General features: G+C 36.8%; 1 protein-coding gene across 2 annotated transcripts in view; it reads left to right on the top strand.

The window, feature by feature from the left end:
* Positions 1–1,490, top strand: part of LOC117400493 (calponin-3-like) — a 39,526-nt gene extending 38,036 nt beyond the window's left edge. For both annotated transcript variants that reach the window (XM_059031702.1, XM_034000546.3), the window contains one exon: positions 285–1,490. In XM_059031702.1, the coding sequence (XP_058887685.1) occupies positions 285–623 (339 nt within the window). In that variant the 3' untranslated portion in view covers positions 624–1,490. The remainder of the gene's footprint in view (positions 1–284) is intronic.
* Positions 1,491–20,407: the final 18,917 nt, after the last annotated feature.

Here is a 20,407-nt window from a genome sequence, read left to right as displayed (position 1 = left end):
ACAGATTTAAGTAACAGCATACACATAATATAAAATCAGCAATTTTAAAATTACATTAAAGCCCACTAAGATAAGAAAGCCATTTTATAAAAGTGTGTTTTAGTCTTGACTTGAAACATATATTTAAACTGAAATAAACAGCCCAATTCAAATATTACACAATGTATTTTAAACATTGAAAGATATGATCTGGCCTAGTTTTTAAATGTCATTTCAAGTCTTTCTTTTTATTTATTTATTTATTTTTTATTTCCCTTCATGAATGATGTCTCTCCTATCCCCAGGCTGGAATGGTTTCTCCAGGAACCAGAAGAGACATCTTTGACCAGAAGGTGGCGATGCAGCCAGTGGACTCCAGTACCATCTCACTACAGATGGGCACCAACAAAGTGGCCTCGCAAAAGGGCATGAGCGTGTACGGGCTGGGCCGGCAAGTATACGACTCTAAATACTGCACCGCCCCCACAGAGCCTGTAATGCACACCAACGGCAGCCAGGGAACAGGAACAAACGGCTCAGAGATCAGTGACAGTGACTACCAAGCAGAGTACCCAGAGGAGTATGAAGGCAACTATAATGATGAATACCACGGGCAATATAATGACCAAGGCGTAGATTATTAAGTGACGAAAAAACAGTATTAACTATTAACCCAGTGTTTTAACTACCAAGCAAGCCTTTGGTATCTTTGCTAGTCTTCCTTCTCTTCTGATGCCTAAAGTAAAAAAGAAAAAAAAAATATTGCCTTATCTACATTCCTTTTTCTCCCACTCTAACCTCAACTTATCTATTCACCTTTTTAGTGCCGTAACAATACCATGTGCTGTTATCCTATAATTTTTTTTAAATAATCTTTTGACCTATATAAAGTACTGTGAATAACTTGTGTTCTTTCCCATCTTACTGTTCACTTTGGCAGCCTATGCAGTATCAGATGTGTGCACCACTTTCTCAATGTATTTTACTTGTAGTCTTACATTTCAGCTTGTTCAGTTCTTAAAAAGAAGCAAGCACATTTGATAAAACAAACAAAAAAACTACCTATCACAGTGGAGTAGTCTTAATGTACTTTTATTATTATTTTTTTAACCACATTAAGGTATATGGATTTATTTTCGGACAAAGTTTGATTCATGTCATTGTGGCTTGTGACTTACTGCAACTCTGAGGGCTAATGAAGAAGGAAACAAATGATTAAAATTGATTTCCTCTGTCCTTGATGAGTTTTGAAATCACTGGAACTGTGTTTTGAAATCATGAAGAATGAATGTTAGTATTTTGTTATATTCATTAGAACTGACCAAACTATTTTTATTATAAAACATGCCTTCTGTTGTTATTAATTAGTCTTGCATTGTTGTATGTGCCATACTCTACCCATGTAGGAACTTTGATTTTCCTTTTAAGTGTATTTATTTCCATGTCTTTCGATACAAGCTTTTTTTTGTGTATGGTCTTTTTTATAAATAAATTTTATGTTATAAGCTTGCCATCATCTTAACTCTGATTTTTCCCAACAGTTCTCTATTTAAACAGCTTAAACATTTGTTTTTATGAGTATCTATTTTTCAGTTTTTACATTGTCAATACATTTGCAATCCAAGGTTGCTTTAAAATGCATATCATCAGAAAGAATTAAAGAATTCACAATGCAGTATAAATGTTCTCGTTCATAATGTTACTTTTGTTATGCCAATAGGCAGGAGTCCCTAAATTCCACCTGGAACTTCCCTCAAAATACATTGTATACATCTGCTCACTTAGAGGTAGATTTAAGTATGCAAAATTCAAATTGCATTGCGGCCAGGCAATTATTTTGCACTGCACCCTATGTAAGTTTAACAGCAATGCACATTTTTCAACACACACAAATAATGATCTGTAATTATGATAATGAGGGTCTCAATGAGCGCATCGGTCTATTTAGCTCTAGCACTTGCAGCCCAGACGTGACAGAGTTAGTACAGAGGGCAGTAGGCACTGTATGACATTTGTGGAGCACAAAAATACAAACCAAAAAAAATGTCATAGGAAGGGCAGCAAAGTCCTCTTGGTGCACGGAAAAGAAAAGTTTCCTGAGAAGGAGCTGAGAGTCCTTATGACTGAGGTCACTCAGCATGAAATGGAGTTGTTTGTAAAAGCCTCAGCCAACATCAGTTATGCATATATCCTTAGGAAATGATATGCATTGACCTGCCCTTTTCAGAATGACATCTAGAAATATGCCTAGCACGCTGGAAAAGGTGGATTAGGCTATCTGTCCAGACATTCCAACTGTGGTCTGTGGAACCAGAGGCTAAGTAGTGCAGAGAACACTGCACTTTCATATGTGCAGGGATAGCGGTCCTAGATTGATGCTTATTCCTCAATTCAGCTATTCGGTCTACGGTAACACTTTAGCACTACATCCTCCGGCATCCCAAGCAAAGTGACCCTGGGGTTTTCGTCTTGCCCTTCTCCTTAGAATTCCTGCCTCTTTTCAACAAGAGCCAAGTGTCGCCGCATCAGGAAGTGTACCCCAGCAGTCATCCTGAAGCCAATGACAGGTGTGTGTTTTTATACAGCTCTTACTTACTAGCTTCTACCATAGTTTGCACCTTGTGAAGTGAAGTGGTGTAAAGGATTTGGAGGGTCAGCAATTCGAACATAAGAAAGTTTACAAACGACAGGAGGCCATTCGGCCCATCTTGCTTCTTTCGTTGTTAGTAGCTTATTAATCCCAGAGTCTCATCAAGCAGCTTCTTGAAAGATCCCAGGGTGTCAGCTTCAACAACATTACTGGGGAGCTGGTTCCAGACTCCCACAATTCTCTGTGTAAAAAAAAAAGTGCCTCCTATTTTCTGTTCTGAATGCCCCTTTATTTAATCTCCATTTGTGACCCTTGGTCCTTGTTTCTTTCTTCAGGTCAAAAAAGTCCCTTGGGTTGACATTGTCAGTAAGTGCAGTGCAAGATCCTTACATCACATTATAACGTTTGTGCCCGCTTAGTATCCAGATCCCACCCAATTCCATGCTGTTTTCTTAATTTGAATGCATTGCAATATAATTGGATTAATGATGGCAAAATGCAAATTTGATAGCGGGTGCAGAATGTCAGGTGAACCACCATTCTTTACATACACAGCATTATGAGGGTTTTTCTCCCGCAATCACAAACAGTTAAAAAGTAAAAAATAAAAACATTCAAATAAGTTTTATTTACAATGAGAGAAAAAGAAGCAGATGTAATTTGTGATTCTCAGACTTGTAGATAAAACAAATAAAAGCAATTGACTTTTCTATCCAGTTGTATTGGTTTGACTTGGTGAACAGATATCATGAGTGCAGTGTGCATATATACACACAGCCTAGCCACTTTATTAGGATCTGTGACTACTTGGATGCCCTCGGACGGGGCATGTATTTCTTTTTAATTCTTATTACATATTGCATAAGGATAACACATTTAGCATAAACTATTGAGTGTGGTATTGTCTCTAATGCCTGATTTTTCTAACCTACCATTGGGTGCATTTCTGTTCCAGCAGGGTGATTTCCAGCTTTTGGATTGCTCACTTTTCCTGTTTCTTCATATCTGTGGAGACATACCTATAAAACCTGCTGGATAGGGGCTCTCCAGGACCGGGTTTGGGCAGCACTGCACTACAGCAATGTCAAAGCACCTGAATATCTGCTTTGTTGATAAGAATAGGTACTTGTCGGAGGAATGGTGTGACTCTGATGTTTGGAGAGTATAAACAGAGCCTGCTTTCTTTCTAAAGGCACGGGAAACTGTAAAACTAAACTGAAAGAATGAAGAAAGCAGACAACAAGGAATCATATTTTATTCTAAAAATTGAACCCAGCTATGGGATACTGCAGCTTTAAAATGGATTCATATTTATAAAACAGTTCATCTGTTTTAGCTATACAACTTTTTTTTTAAATTAGAATTGACCAGATGTTGATAAACATTAAAAAAAAGGCTATCACATTTATTCTTTCATCAGTGTGAATCAAGCTGTGCTGTGTGGCTGACATCTTATTGGTAAGTTTAACACTTTCAGATCAAATTCCAATAAGCTAGAAGAGTCAAAACCAACAGCCTAGAAACACTGAACCTAAAAAAACAAGCTACAACTCTCACAAAACCATTGTTCAATACTCACCTTATTGTCGATGGATATTAACTAAGTAAGAGCTGTTGTGATGGGCACAGCCTGAAGTGATATCAGTAGACATTGAGGGTGTAATGGATTCACCCAATCAGATTGACCAGGTCTGTCCGTTCTCATGAAATTACTTTTATGCGCTGAGGAATGTGCCCATGTAATTATCCAGACAGCGAGCAGGTCCTCTTATTGAACTGCACTTGTAGATGCCTGATTTTCATAGCTTGGTACACTGTTTAATAAATCTCCAATGATAAAGCTCTGGAGCCAATCACATATGTGCATGTTTACTTTAAATCCACTTACCAAGTTCTGAAAATCAGTCTCTTACTGCGCACCTTCGCAAAAACAACCCTGATTTGACTAGAGAAAGCCAAACAATGATTAGAATTTTTGCTCACAGGGTTTCCAGGCAGGTTCCCAAGGGGTTCAGTGAGCTTTCGTGCCCCTTGTACCTACTGTGATTTCCTCCTAATCCAATGACAAACACAGCTTGTAGTTTTTGAGCTGTTAAGGTCAAAAATCCACTAGGAGGAGGAGATAGATTGCTCAGTCCCATTGCATGTTCAAAGAAGCAGATTGAAAAAACAAAAGTAAAAATATTTTACATCAAAGAGAAGGAATAGGCTTCCTAAACAGGGAACTGCTTTCTTCAGTCGGAAAGGCTAAAAAATGAAATGAAGGAGTGCTGCTGCTCACAGGTCTTCAGATCTTCACAAAACTAATAAAAAACAGACACTTTTCTGCAGTTCTAGGCCTTAAGCACAGCAAAGGCAGTGACAATCTCCTATTAGATTCATGAGAAAGGCACCGTGGCACACATTCAAAACCTGACTTTTTTTTTTTCTTTCCACAGTCCGCTGACTGGGAATAATCACTGCTTTGTGTAACAGCTGAATTAAAGTTTAAAAACGCAAGATTCAATTATACAGTACAAAGAAAGTTGGTTACCCCAGCAACCGCTAATCTTCTTTAAGAGAAAGCCAAAAAAACGAACCAGTGTTGCTGCTCAACACACGAAGCTAGGCTTATGGCTTCTCTGAAAAACCTAACCTTAAACCAGTAACATCTACATTGACCACAATATTGTGGGGAACCGATTTCAGTTTGGGGAAAAATATATCATTTCAAGCGAGCCATCCAAGATTGAAGATTTTTGTTTAGGCGACTCAGAAATTAAGACTATGCAACAGCCACAGCTCAAAATGATTAATTTAAGCTCCACACAGTACCTTAAAGTAGCCCGTTACATGGCAGCCACTGTTGTCAAAGAAGATTTTATTTTAGTAACCCATTTAGCTTCACATGGTAAAAAGAAAAAAAAATGAACAAATAAATTACCCCTAGGAAAATGAACACATTTATGGTAAATGTTCCTAAAGAAAGCAAAATGTAATACAAGGTTTTTAATTATTATAAATATTATTAATTGGTCATTTAGCAGACTCTTTTATCCATCGTGACTTACAATGGGTGAATTAGGCATCACTGCTGCTGCAGAGTCACTTACAACAGGACCTCAGTTTTACATTTCACCCGAAGGACTGAGAAATACACAAATTGTGATATTACATAATCCACCAATCATTTTGTTAATCAGTCTCTGACACTGTACTGTATCAATATCATATTGCTCAATTTACATGTACTGTATGTATCATACAGTTTGGCTCAAATTCACAACTTACTGTAGCAGCTACAGCCCTTATCAATACAGTCTGACAGGAGTGGCTGAGAATGCTGACATGCTGTACAGTTAATATAATCAGAGATACACAATTCATGATATTCTCTGTTGAGCATTCACTCATTGTAGAACTGGACAAAAAAGGGCAGTGTACTCTAGGAATAGTCTTATTAAAAGACAATAGAAATTATTATATGTTCAAATCTCACATTAAATCTAACATATTACTAATAATTAGTAAAATGAACAGTTGTATTTACCTGGTTTAAATAATGCAGACACTTTTCCAGACACCATAGGTAGCAGGTACAGCTTCTGACCATGCATCTGGCATAGACATTGTCCTAAAATTAAACAACACAATTCACACACACAAACCTTCTTCTAAAATCTGCTTAGTTAAAGACCATTGGCAGACAAATAAACTCTGTCAGCTTTGTTAATGATATTGATTATACTGTGCCCTTAACAACAGTACTGTGCTGTACATACTGTGAGCTATGCCAGCAAAGTAGTAACATTACCAGTCTAGTGTGGGCAAGAACACAACAGTACTGTTTGTGCTTCTACAGGCGCTCAATACCTTTCTGTCAGAAATTGTAATGGAAAAACAAGATGCTTCAAAATGTATCCAGGAATAAAGGAAAAGGACAACCATGACATTACCATAGCCGCAATCATACAAGGTCAACAAGGAAAATATACTGTAACAGGACTGCATCAGAAAACAATAAAACCACAGAGAAAGGCAGATACAGAACAGAAGATGATGCAATTATGTGACCCAGCAGTAGCATTGACATAGTCTTGAATAATGAATCTGATGCTCTGGCCTTGACAGTGTAAGCTGTAAGGTGTATCATGAATTATACAACTAAGTTGGAAAGCAAAGGACATTTTTACAAAAGCAATGTGTGTTTAAGCTCCAGAATGAATATTGAGCTTCTATTCAATTATATGTAACAAGCAGGGATCAGCAAGCATACTAGTTTTGTCACAGTAGCTGTTAAAACACTGGGATTAGACACCCCTTTGTACAAAAACAAAATAAAATAATTGAAACAGTAGAAAGTTGCTGATGCCATCAGTTTCAAAACAAAAAGTGTGTAATTAATTTAGTAATGTGGAATACATCTCAGAACACTTTTACAGTTTTCTGTTTCATAGAAGTCTGCACATAACTTACTGAACTGTCTGAGGATAAATCAGTTCCATGTGAAAAGTTCTAACCTCAGCTTAAAGGATGCTGTATAAACGTTTCTTCAAATGCTATGCCCTCCAGACCTTCAGCTGGCACTACAGGATAATTGCTGCTGGGTTCATAATTATTGCCATGGGAAAGTTATGCCTAATGTGGCAATTTCCACCCTTCTTATTCTCAGCCACTACTGCTTCTATATTAAAAAGAAGAATATTTGTGCAGTTGAAAACATTCTGTATCACAGCCTGTACCTTACCTTGCCTTGTACTGTGGATGTAAGTGAGAATGACCCTTGGTAGCTTCACTGAGTGATAATAAGGGAGCCTTTTGCCACTGTGCCGAGGTGGTAGCTGGAGAGGTTAGATATTGAAGACAGGATTGGGTAGCTGGGTGGATTATTTTTATCCCTAGACAAAAAACAAAACAACATTAAAAAGCAAACCAATCACAATTTTTTATTATTATTATTATCTGATGCACGCCATGCCTTTGATTTATTTATTATTACAACATTGAGAATACAGGCACGAGGACAAAGAAAGATTGCAATGACTTCCTCACCTTTACTCAACACTTTTATTTAATTGTATGTGTGCATTACACAGTCCAGACAAGAAATACACGGCAACACACTGAAGATACAAACGCTGTCTTTCAATCTCATTGCTCTTTGTCAAAAAGATACTTCAAGTTACTGCAGTTTGAAAAATAAATTGCTGGTACAATCTTTTAATTGCACCTTATGAAGCCTCACTTACTGGTCCCTGGATGAACCCTAGCATTTTCATCACTTATGAGTGGAAAAATGACATCAGTGCATGGTATTTATTAATGTAGGCAAGCTGGAAAACTAATCAATTACCATAGCAAACAAAAACATGAGCAAAAACATTTTAATTGACAGATTATGGTAGTGTTTTTCTTGTATTAAAATGTAACGTGTTATGGAAGTTATTTCTAAAGAATGTTTATGTGACTGAATATTAGAGTCATTCTTTCTTTAAATTATTTATAAGTTTCCAAAGGAAAATATGTAATGAATCCCGTAATGGGATAGTAAAAATAGTAAAACATATAAACTGACTTAACCCTTCTACATTTAGAAATGCCCTCATGTGTGTTCCCTTGAATCTGGAATAACAGTCTGTTTCTGATACTGACAGTGTTTATATTACTTCTATTTTATTTTATTCCCAGCAGTAAAAACAACAAATTCCTTCGAAACATAAATTAACAAGGCACCGAATAGTGGCTCTGAAGATCATGTTTTAGCAACACAGAGACACACCCCGCTACTCCTCTTCTGCAAGGACAAGAGCATTTTCGGTTTCAGGGTTTTTTTCCCCCAGAGAGAGTGAACGAGAGACCAGCTGGAAACTATTTCAATAAAGATCTGCTGAAAAAACACTCTGGATTTAAAAGAAACATAATCCTTCATACAATCAAAAGGAATTGTTAAGACATTTCCCTGTTCAACTCAACAATACAAGTATTTCTCTTACAGAAGACCTACTTGTACAGTCCAGTCTTGATCAATGAAAGCAGTTATATTGGATGTAGCTTACACAGTTTTATAGAATCTATCTTTTCCTGTCAGAAATGGTGGCACTTCTAATTCATCAACTATGAAGGCAATGTATACACTTTTAATGAAAGTAAGGAACATGTCACTTGATCATATTATGCGGCCAGATTTGGTTTCAGGTCAATGTCAACACCACTGACATATTCCACATGAGGGGCTTATATCCCATTGTAAATATGAATTCTGTATCTCAAATGGTTTCTGAAATTTGAGGCACTGAAAGTGTGGCAGCAAGTTTACTGTAACTAGCACATGGAAGTACCTATCACCTTTTTCAATGACTTGCAATAAAGACTTTTGAACTATTAGTTGCATTATTCTGTAAACAAATAGAAACTTTAAAAGATAAAATATAAAAACTAAAAAAATGATTTAGTAAGAGTAAATGCTTGGTTATTTTTTACTTTTGAAAAGACAGAAACCTTATAATTACTTTTGATAACCTAGATATGAAACTGCAATAAAAATGTTCAAGAGGCATTGCAAAGCACCTAATAAACATTGCTTCAGACATCTCGGTGCTAATTGTGAGCCGCCTCTCTTGAAACAATGTATGCCCTACTACTAGAGAACATGTTCTAGTTATTTTCTATGTAAAAAGAGGTTGTATTTTTTATTTGTTTAAGAACTGTGGCTCTATGTTGCCTGCCAACAGGTTGCACTGTAAATCACTAGCTCATTACAGATGAAAACGCTGAATGCAGTTTACTCAGATGAATGATATCTTTTCATTTAGTTTCTACTCTATTTTTTCCCCTGGTAATAGCAAGCTGTGATGTAAATGATTGCTTCTGATAGGACGTGGTGATTAGTTATGTTGATCTAGTGATTTCACAGACACTACAGATCTTTGTAGGTGGGTGAAGCAAGGTGATAGAGTTGAAAATATGATGTACTGGTGATATTATATGAAAACAAAACAGTTAAATGTGATGAACAGAGTTTGAAATATGAGCTGTTTAATTCTCATAAATGCTCAATGTTCAGGCTAAAACGTTTATTTCTCCCTTTTTCAGTGATAAGATAAACCTAATTAAGTGAGGCTTCTATTTAAATAAACTTGATACAGGAGGTTTGGGATGTTATGAAACGGTTCACAGCAACATCCAAAGATAACAGAAGGGTCTATGTTCATTAAAGCAGGTCTCTGTACAATCTGGGTTCAGTTAGCTTACTGCATGCTTAAGCAAGCCTTCAGGGGGGATTTAACACACTTCTCATCGGTTTAAAAGCAATCTTTTAGATTCAGCAGATATGAGATCAGTGTTTTACTTCAAGATGTAATAACAAAAGACTCAGACCCAGCGCTTGTGCTCCTGGAAAGCACCCTGCTCAAGCATGCTAGGGATTTGCTTATACACAACTTCTTTCTTTTTATTTTTCTACTACCCAGTCCATTGTTTTGTTGGTTTATGGAAACTGTTGGAATAATTCTGCATCTGTGTACCAAGATTATGCAAATCAAAAACATAAGAGTCTCTTCAGTTTAATTCTGTGTGTGAAATGACGGGCAGTGTCCTACTGTACTCATTGAAACTATGATGGTATTCAGATCTTACACCATTTAGATCAATTGAATAAACCCCATGTTTTGGTAGAAACATCCACAGCAACAAGCAAAGTGTCTTTCATGACAACAGTGGTTGCCTGGACAACTGCCTAAACCCAGCTCGGCAGCTCATTACTAATTATTAACAGAGCTTTGCTCTCGTTAAACGGTTTACTTTGTTATGTTTTGCATTTTTGAGTTGGTTTTTTTTGTATGCTTGGTACAGTTTTGTATTTGTTCAAAAAATAATTGTGTATTACATAATGAGCCCTCTCTGTGCCAATTACAGGTTTATCATAAATAATTATGAATACAAAAAAGCAATGGAAAACAGCCTGAACGGGTGAAATGATTTTAAATCAAAAGAAATTGAAACTAAAAGGTAAGTAGGTGGGAAAGCACCTGCCACCACCAAATCAGGAATAATTGGACAGTTTTTGATACTTTGCAAATAGGGTCCATAGGTGTATACTTAGCTAGTAACTATAATGTTTTCCAGGTCAGCTTTACTAGACTAGACCATACAACATACCCTGCTGGGCCTGTGGTTCAGTAACTGCCCACATAGAAACCCAATTCATACATTGAAGCACCAAGTACCAATAAGTCATCTCTACTTTGCTAGATGAAACCCATCTGGTTTCTCTGTCATCATTTTTTTTTTTAACATTTGTTTGGATACAGTGACATGGGAACCACAGCTTTTCTAGTTGTTTATTTCTCCCCAGCTGTACATTTAAACAGACCTGAAGTGCCCAGACTGAGCAGCACAGCCACCCAGTAGGCCCAGAAGAAGATCACATGGGCATAATAAAGCCACCACAGAACACTGGACACAACTAAACAGGAAGAAAATAAGACGTTCTTGTGATCTTCATTACTGGTTACAAGGGTAAATCATATTACAATTTACAGCCATGAGGGAAGAAAATATTTTATGATTATTGCTATACTAGCTGTGCAGATTGTATGAGCTACTGCAGCGTCTATTCTCCAGCGTTACTTCCTCTGAAATATTACAAACACATCTACTCCTTTTTAGAAGGATATATTGTTTTATAAAGCTCAACACACTTGATTTAATTTGTCTAAAAAAGCAATGTTTTGAAAAGAATACATGCATTTTAATGCAGACATTTACAGACTGTAAAAGTTACTGTAATACTTACACGACAGAGCAAACACAACCAGAGCTACTAAAATGTGAACCAATATTGTTGCAATAAATCTAAAGATGGCCACCGTTACGAAAGAGAACACTGCAGAAAAAATGAGAAAAAACTTAATTCATATACATTTTTAGCTGCAACAAAAATGATCGACTTTCAAAACTATGAGTCATTTGGCCTTGCTTAGAGTCTGTGGTAACCTTACCTACAAAGTCCTATGATACTGTCTTTGCTTGTCATGATTCCAGCTATAATCTGATGAAAAAAGTCAATTTCATTGACAACATTGATCAGAACTGGCACCAACTAAGTAGCACTCTGGGGTTTGAGGTATACACCGTCTGAAGAGTGGGAATGATTGGCTGCAATAAATAAATAAATAAATAAATAAATAAATAAATAAAATTCATCACAACATGTTCGTTGGCTGCTTTTGTAGATATTCACTTACTGTGCCAGATATGTCCCACTACAGACTTTCAATTGCTTACTTACACTAGTATTACAACACTCGTCACTGGATTACTTAATATTCTGACAATTCAGTTTGTTAACTCAATTATTTTAATGCAGATGATTAGCAGAAACTTTGATGTGCCACCCACCAAATTAAATCAACATCATGAGACTCTATACATCTTTAATATTAGATATTGTACATTACACAACAACCAGAGACTGCTCTCCCATTGGTTTCTATGGAGGTCAGCTGTTCTGCTATTGTTCAATAACAGAAAAGATGACTCTGATTAACTGCACCTGTACTAAAACCACAGCTTACTGATTAAACGCTTCACTAGGACGCACAAGCTCTGCTCTTAAAAAGTGAACTATTTCAGTGGACTACAATGATTATTTCAGACAAACAGAGGTAAATAAATAAATAACTTGTTTTAGTATAATAGTAATGACATTGATATTGTGTGTGCCTCAGTACTAATGAAACTCCCCTGTTTAAATAATGCCCTCGACCTCCAGTATAGATTTTTTTCTACAGAGAACATTATTTCAAAATGGAGAAAAATACAGTGCAGATTCATGATCCACATTACTGTCACCATCTAATAATAATAATAATAATAATAATAATAATAATAATAATAATAATAATAATAATAATAATAATTAGTAGTTGTAGTAGAAGTGCTGGCGTTCGTGTTGCCAGGCCCTATGCGACTCGTCTGAGGTTGAGCAGCTGAGTCACAACGGAAAGTTGTCAGGTTCTGTTCCTGTCGGCAGATCAATCAGCCAGTAAGACAGGGAAAACAAGTCAACAGATCCAGATGCAAAACAAGCTCATGTGATGGTTCAAATATCAGACCCACAGGCAAAGGACTGGCAATTCTTGGACTATGTAAAATAAAAAAAAGAGGAAATATGGAAGCAGGCAGGCTGGCAGACAGGATCTTAGGCATTGAAATCAGAGACATTTTTAGTATGTTCTAAAACACATCAGCAATGAAATCCTCATCAATAAATGGGGAAGAAGTGAAAATGGTACTGAAGCTAATGAGAAGAAAGTGCAGCCAGCTTCAGACATGGGCTGTCATTATGATGGTGTTAATGATTTTAAGATACTGAAAAAACGTTTCATTTATTGTGTCGATATTACATTAAACATTATATTTTTTATGAATAACAGTCTAGCCTGCAGTTCTGAATGACAGTAACTGATGGGAAAGGATTTTATGGTTTAAAATAAATAAAGTAGTCCTGACCTTGGAGGCACAGGCAGCATGGGGCAGACTGTAGACACAAAGATAGGACCCTATAAACACAAATCACATTACAGAACATGGTGGGTCAGTGTTTTACCCATGCAATTTAGATGGGAGCAACACACAAATCCTGGATTAGGCATTCTGTTTCCTTTTATTAAAGAAATTCTCCATTGCTCTGCATACAAAAGTGAACAGCACTGGACTCCCAAACCTCTTACTGCAGTATTGGAATCTGTGCATTATACGCATTCTTCAAATGTTTTATTTGTGCTGCGCTTAGACTGACATCACACAATTACAGCGGACGGATTGATTTAGCAATTTTAATTAAAAATGTCCCACACTTTAATATATCTCAGTACAGATATACTATTTGTCTATTACAGAAGCAATATATATATATATATATATATATATATATATATATATATATATATATATATATATATATATATATATAGGCCAAGACTCTAAGGGAGCTAAGAAAACAAAAATGTTCAGTGGGCTGATTAATTACTTTTCAACTTCTAAATGCATACTTCCCATGAACTACACAGAAAATAACAAGCAGACTTTTTATTTATGAATAGGGTTCAGTTCAAATCTAATACATATACTAGATCTTAAACAACCAATATTACCCTTTGCCATCCTGTATATAAGCACTAATGGAACTCGTCAATGGCAAGTGACTATGGCGGCTATTCAATTGTTGACTCTTGCCATGCATGAGTTCAGTCAATGTTGATATACAGGATGGAATATAACAATGAAAGTGGACTTTAGTAAGATTAGCTGTCTTAGTTCAAGAAGGTACGTACCTTTTCTTTCATCAAAACGTTAGACTTCCTTCGTATTGTTAAGTTGCTCCCGTGGGCAGCACAAGACACACAAAGCGATTGAATTTATTTTCATGTTTCGAATTTCGAGGTTGCAAGAATTAAGAGAATACACCTCCCTGTTTGGAAAAAAAACACAAAATCATTTTCATCATAAAACATACAGTACAAGCCATAACAGCTTTTTGTAAAATGTGTCTCTTCTGAATTTTTAAATCTAAATCTCACCAAAATAATATGGTACTTTTTAAATTGGTCAGACTTAATAAACAGGCCCTAGAATTGACAATGACATGAAACAAGAACAAATGAGAAGGACCAAAAACACAAATACTATTAGATACACTGCTAAGCCTTAAGTAATACACGTTATTTTAGATCTGTGATGGGTAAGTAAAGAAGGATGCTTCCATAGTATCACAGACCACATCATTCCATGTGTTCCTTTCTATGCTGTAGTCTCTCAGTAGTAGACTACAGCATTCCACTATGGTGCTTTTAACATTGCAGCTTTTGTCAATTATCTTTATTCAAAGTTTAATGCTTCAGAGTAGGAAGCAGATGTTTAATCGACAATCAACGACACTCTCCTGACCCCTATAGGGGATACTGGGAAATGCACACAGAGCAGGTTTTTAATAAGCCCTTTATCCAGAACAGTTCTTGATCCTGGATGAATAACATCATTCTAGTATTTGCGTTAGAGTAACGTTATATATGTCAACCTCTACTTGTAATTGTTAAGCTCAGCGGCAAACTTCATATATCTGTGGAAAACCATAAAATGCCCTTATCTGTGACTGTAGATCAAACAGTCATTTAAAAAAAAAGTCTTTTACTACCGTCACACCCACAACACACAATAGTGATGTTGACTTTTGAAATAATAGTTAATGAAAACCAGCTCCAAGATCGAGTATCAAGTAAACCTTCTCAGATATTTGTGCCACTTAATAACAAATCTTAGGTGTATTCTAGCTTCAATCTATCATTGAGAGCTTGTATGGTTTGCATCAGAAAAGTTACAGCTTCAACCCTCAAACTTCATTGCAAATGTTTACAATAAGATAAAAAAACAACTTTTAATACACCTACTTCCCATATACATAAACGGTGCATTGCCAAGCCATATGATTTAAGCATTCCAAAACATACAGTACTTATGTTTTAAAATAAATCTGGATTTGCTTATGCAGTCTTCAGATACTAATTTAGTGGGTGTCCATTTTTGTAGATACACTTTTTTTATTATAATACCAGTTCAAGGGTGAAGCATGTTACCATTATATTGACTTACCTTATCACCTGCAAAATACTGCTATATATGCATGCTCTTTACATCTCTTTAAAAGCAAACAAGAACGCAGAGGAGAAAAATATAACTATGCATGCAGTATTTCTAAATTAGGCATACATAACTGGCAAATTCATTGAACATTTTTACATGGTTGTCTACCTGGAACCAAAGAACTACAATAAAATATCATCTAACTGCTAAGTACCCAGCATCACTACACCAGGTTTCGTACAGATTGACTTCTTGCATTATTACAGTGGTTTAAAAAGACCAGGGTGCAGTATTGGAATCCTGATACAGTGAGACACGTTGGGGGTAATGGAAATAAACCATTTTAGAAGCAACATGGTTAACCATTATGGATACAGAGCATGTGAGCTGGTGGTGTTGCCATTCTCGTCTCTGTCAGCTATGCACTGCCGTTGCTTCAGGTTTTTTAATTGAATGTACTTAATTCAGATCATGACAGAGGCGCTCCTTTGATAGGCAAGAAGGGTAACCAGCATCTGAGGCTTCTGTAAAGAGGCGCTCGTTAAACTCTGTGATTGACCGGCTGAGACTCTGTGCTGCCTGGGACCTGAAGTAAAGAGAAAGCATGCAGGTTAGTATGGGACTCAAGCACTGGAAGTGTAAAGCAGCCATGTCCCGAAGAGAGGGATGGATAAAACAGAGCCTCACTAGGTGAGGTAAGATAAGTGCATGATCTGCGATAGGATAGAGTGTGGCCGGGGGTCTACTCTGACTCACAGCAGTGAGAACCCTCCTATTAGAAGGAAGGTAGGCAGATGTCTGAACCTGAGGTCGGAGAAGTGAGATCAGTTGCCCCCCAGAGAGACCGATGTGAAAGACATGCGTGAAAAAGTGCTGGAGGGGAAGAGGAGGACAACGAAAACACTAGACAGAGGGAATGCAGGTGATCAGGGCTTAAATAGGGCGTTAGAGACTAATTTGAGATCCCCAGCTACAATGCCCCCCAAACTGCACTATGCTATATCTAATGAATAACAATAAAAATTAAACAATTCTGTTGCAATTACAGGCTTTAAAAGCGCTTGAACAAGATTAAGTTGAGTTCGGCCATCTAATCCAATAAATATGTAGGCCTACATTCTTTACCCGGTATTTACCACAGCATGCCGTTGAGCAGAGACCACAAGCTGGGATTCAATTCTGAGAAAGTGTTGCAAAGTACAGTAAAAGAAAGCAAGACTTTAAACCACAAAGCCGCAGGTAAAATACAAGGAGCTTACAAAGTTTGCAAGAGAATGAAAATACCTCTTGCAGCAAGAGAAATGTTTCACATGCAAGTTGCAACAGGTGTCGGGATTCAAAATGACCACTGTGGCTGCAAGGACGTGGTTGCCCGAAGGTGTACTTTCTCCTTTCCTGTCTTTAAGTGGCCAGAACAAAGCTTTTCGTTTTTTTTAAAGGTGTAGGTTTTCTCCAGAAACAGCTATGATACCACATTTGACAACTTATATAACTAAATGAGTGTCACAAACTTTTCCTCCCTCTCCCTCACTCTCTCTCTCTCTCTCTACATTTTGTAGTGTTACAACCTGGAATTAAAATGGATTTAATTAGGATTTTGTGTCACTGATCTACACAAAATAGTCCATAATGTCAAAGTGGGAAAAAAAATCTACATATTTTTCAAAATTATTTACAAATAAAAAACTGAAAAGTCTTGATTGCATAAGTATTCACCCCCTTTGCTGTGACACCCCTAAATAAGCTCTGGTGCAACCAATTGCCTTCAGAAGTCACATAATTAGTTGAATGGAGTCCACCTGTGTGCAATTAAAGTGTCACATGATCTCAGATTAAATACACCTGTTTCTGGAAGGCCCCAGAGTTTGTTAGAGAGCATATCTAAACAAACAGCATCATGAAGACCAAGGAGCTATCAAAACAAGTCAGGGATAAAGTTCTGGAAAAGCACCAATCAGGGTTGGGTTATAAAAAACATATCCCAAACTTTGAACATCCCCCGGAGCACTGTTAAATCCATTATTAAAAAATTGAAAGAATATGTTACAACCGCGACTCTTCCTAGAGAAGGCCGTCCACCAAAACTCAGTGACCAGGTAAGGAGGGCATTAGTCAGAGAAGCAACCAAGAGGCCAATGGTAACTCTGAAGGAGCTGGAGAGATCCACAGCTGAGATGGGAGAAACCGTCCATGGGACAACTATAACCCGGACACTCCACAAAGCTGGGCTTTATGGAAGAGTGACGAGAAGAATCCAAATCAAATCCCGTTTGGATTTTGCCAAAAGGCATGTTGGAGACACAGCAAACATGTGGAAAAAGGTTCTCTGGTCTGATGAGACCAAAATTGAACTTTTTGGCCTTAGCGCAAAACGCTATGTGTGGCGCAAAGCCAACACTGCTCATCACCCTAAGAACACCATCCCCATGGTGAAGCATAGTGGTGGCAGCATCATGTTATGGGGATGATTTTCATCGACAGGGACTGGGAAACTGGTCAGGACTGAGGGCAAGATGGATGGAGCCAAATTCAGGGAAATTCTAGAGGAAAACCTGTTTCAGTCTGCAAGAGACCTGGGACTCGGGCGGAGGTTCACCTTCCAGCAGGACAATGACCCTAAACACACAGCCGAAGCTACACTGGAGTGGTTTAAAAACAAGAACCTGGATGTCTTAGAATGGCCCAGTCAAAGCCCAGACCTCAATCCGATTGAGAATCTGTGACAAGACTTGAAAATTGCTGTTCACCAACGGTCCCCATCCAACTTGACAGAGCTTGAGCAATTTTGCCAAGAAGAATGGGCAAAAATTGCAGGATCCAGATGTGCAAAACTGGTAGAGACTTACCCAAAAAGACTCACAGCTGTAATTGCTGCAAAAGGTGCGTTTTACCAAGTATTGATTCAGGGGGGTGAATACTTATACAACCAACAAATGTCTTTTTTTTTGTTGAATTAACTTTTGTGTCACAATAAAAATATTTTGCACCTTCAAAGTGTTAAGTATGTTGTGTAAATCAAATGGTAAAAATCCCAATTAAATCCATTTTAATTTCAGGTTGTAACACTACAAAATGTGGAAAAGTCCAGGGGGGGGTGAATACTTATGCAAGGCACTGTATATATATATATATATATATATATATATATATATATATATATATATATAATTGTAGCATATCATCATATAATAGTTCTCACTCTTTACTATGGTTTCATTGGATAAAATTCTTAGGTATATTTAATGTGCTTTCACTGCTTTTTACACTTTTACTATGGTAAACATTTATGCCACACAGTAATGTATGTATCACACTGTACACACCTTTGTTAATTAAGGAATCAGACAATGTACATACATAAAACAATCCTTGGGGCTACTACAATGAATTCCATTCAATAAGGCACAACAGAGGCATGCAGCAGCATATTGTTTTGCCTTCGGTCGGGCTAGTGGCAGTAAGGAGTGTATTTCTATGGAATGGGTGAACACGTTTCCCTTCCCTCCTCCACTTGGTCATTTTGTTTTATTAAAACAACTGGGCCGTTGTTATTGTGTATTGACTAACTTCCCGTAAGTATCCAATACTGAATTTACCATCACATCAAGCCTTGAGAACTGTTTGTTTTTTCATTTGCTTTATGGTTTGTTTATATTGTATGTCTCTGGAAGAGAGCTGAGTAGCTATTTTTTTTTTATAGATCTGTATACAAACTACAGACAGTATATAAACAAACTTTCTGATTTCTTACTGGAAAATTTTCAAATCCGGACTGGGTGGTTGTGGATTTTTGTAGACTTTTTTTTTTATTACATTTTATTATCATCACTGGGTACCTTTTCTTAATTTGTGACCACTCCTTTAAATGTATTACATCCTTTTAAATGTGTTAGTTAGGGTTTCTTATAGAATTTCCTAATGCAAGCTTAAGCTCATCAGTGCCACCTACTGTAATTGTGCAGAATTGCACTTTAATGATTGGTGTGACTGAAATGAATGAGAACCTACTGTATTTGACCACAAATATAATGTCACAATCAAAGAAACTACACCATTATGATGTCAGGCAATAACAAAGGCCATAATAATATACAAGAAAAGCATTATACATGTGTGCTTCATAGGACTGATGACTGTAACTTGTCAGTGCTAGAACCTCTGCTCGACTTCTGAATCCATTAATTATGGGCCCTGGTGTATGTTAACGTACAAGTTGTACTACTCAACATCAATCTTTTGAAATATTTGCTTTGGCAACACAAGAACTTTTAATTTCAGACTTAAAAGTGCATTTCAGCTAGACATTATGTCTGCCAGGGAACAAAATAGAGTGGTCCCAGTGAAACTGCAGAAAAAAATATTATAATAACAGTAGTTCATAAACAACAGAACCAAAGAAACGTCAAATGAACCAGTTTGATGAATAATTGCTTTGTCATGCATTAATCTAAGCTCAGTTTGTGTATTCTTTCTTAACCAGGCCTCTACGGTGCTATAGATGCAGGTGTGGCATCAGAATACTGAAGCATCTCATAATTCAAAAAGCGAAGTTACATACTGTTCAAACTACATTTTCCCAAAATGTTCTCCTGTCCTCTGTAGCTCCCTTCTGGGGGTTGATAGTTCATCCCTCTGCAGATGGGTAAGACCCTGGACTATACAGTCCTACATACCTATATCGAAGCATCTTCAACAACACAATTTCAGGTTTTCATCAGGTTAAGAGTCAGTGGCCTATTGAAAAATCTCAACTCATGATGTGTAAAGAATACCAAACTTTATTTAATGTACCACTTTACAAAAACTGCCTTTAAATAGCACATTATATAACAGAATCCAGAAACAACATAGGATTTTATTCTTAACATTTAATCTTTAATTGTTGAAAAGAAAACTGAACACTGTTGGGAATAAGAAGGTAAGCCTAATAATAAAACATAGGACACAGAACTGGTTTTCATCAACTATCAGCACTTGGTGCTTATCAGTTTGGAATTTATAGTTCTGCCATCCAAAACTATGGAAGGTCACAATGACTGAATGCAGTTTCACCACCAGGGGGCAGATATTGAATGTATTATTATTATTATTTATTTCTTAGCAGACTTACAATTGTTACAAGATATGACATTATACATTATTTTACATTATACAGATATCACATTATTTTTACATACAATTACCCATTTATACAGCTGGGTTTTTACTGGAGCAATC

The sequence above is a fragment of the Acipenser ruthenus genome, chromosome 10 (assembly GCF_902713425.1).
Source record: "Acipenser ruthenus chromosome 10, fAciRut3.2 maternal haplotype, whole genome shotgun sequence".
Lineage (NCBI taxonomy): Eukaryota > Metazoa > Chordata > Actinopteri > Acipenseriformes > Acipenseridae > Acipenser > Acipenser ruthenus.
The sequence above is the reverse complement of the archived record's forward strand: the minus strand, read 5'-3'. Positions and strand labels throughout refer to the sequence as shown.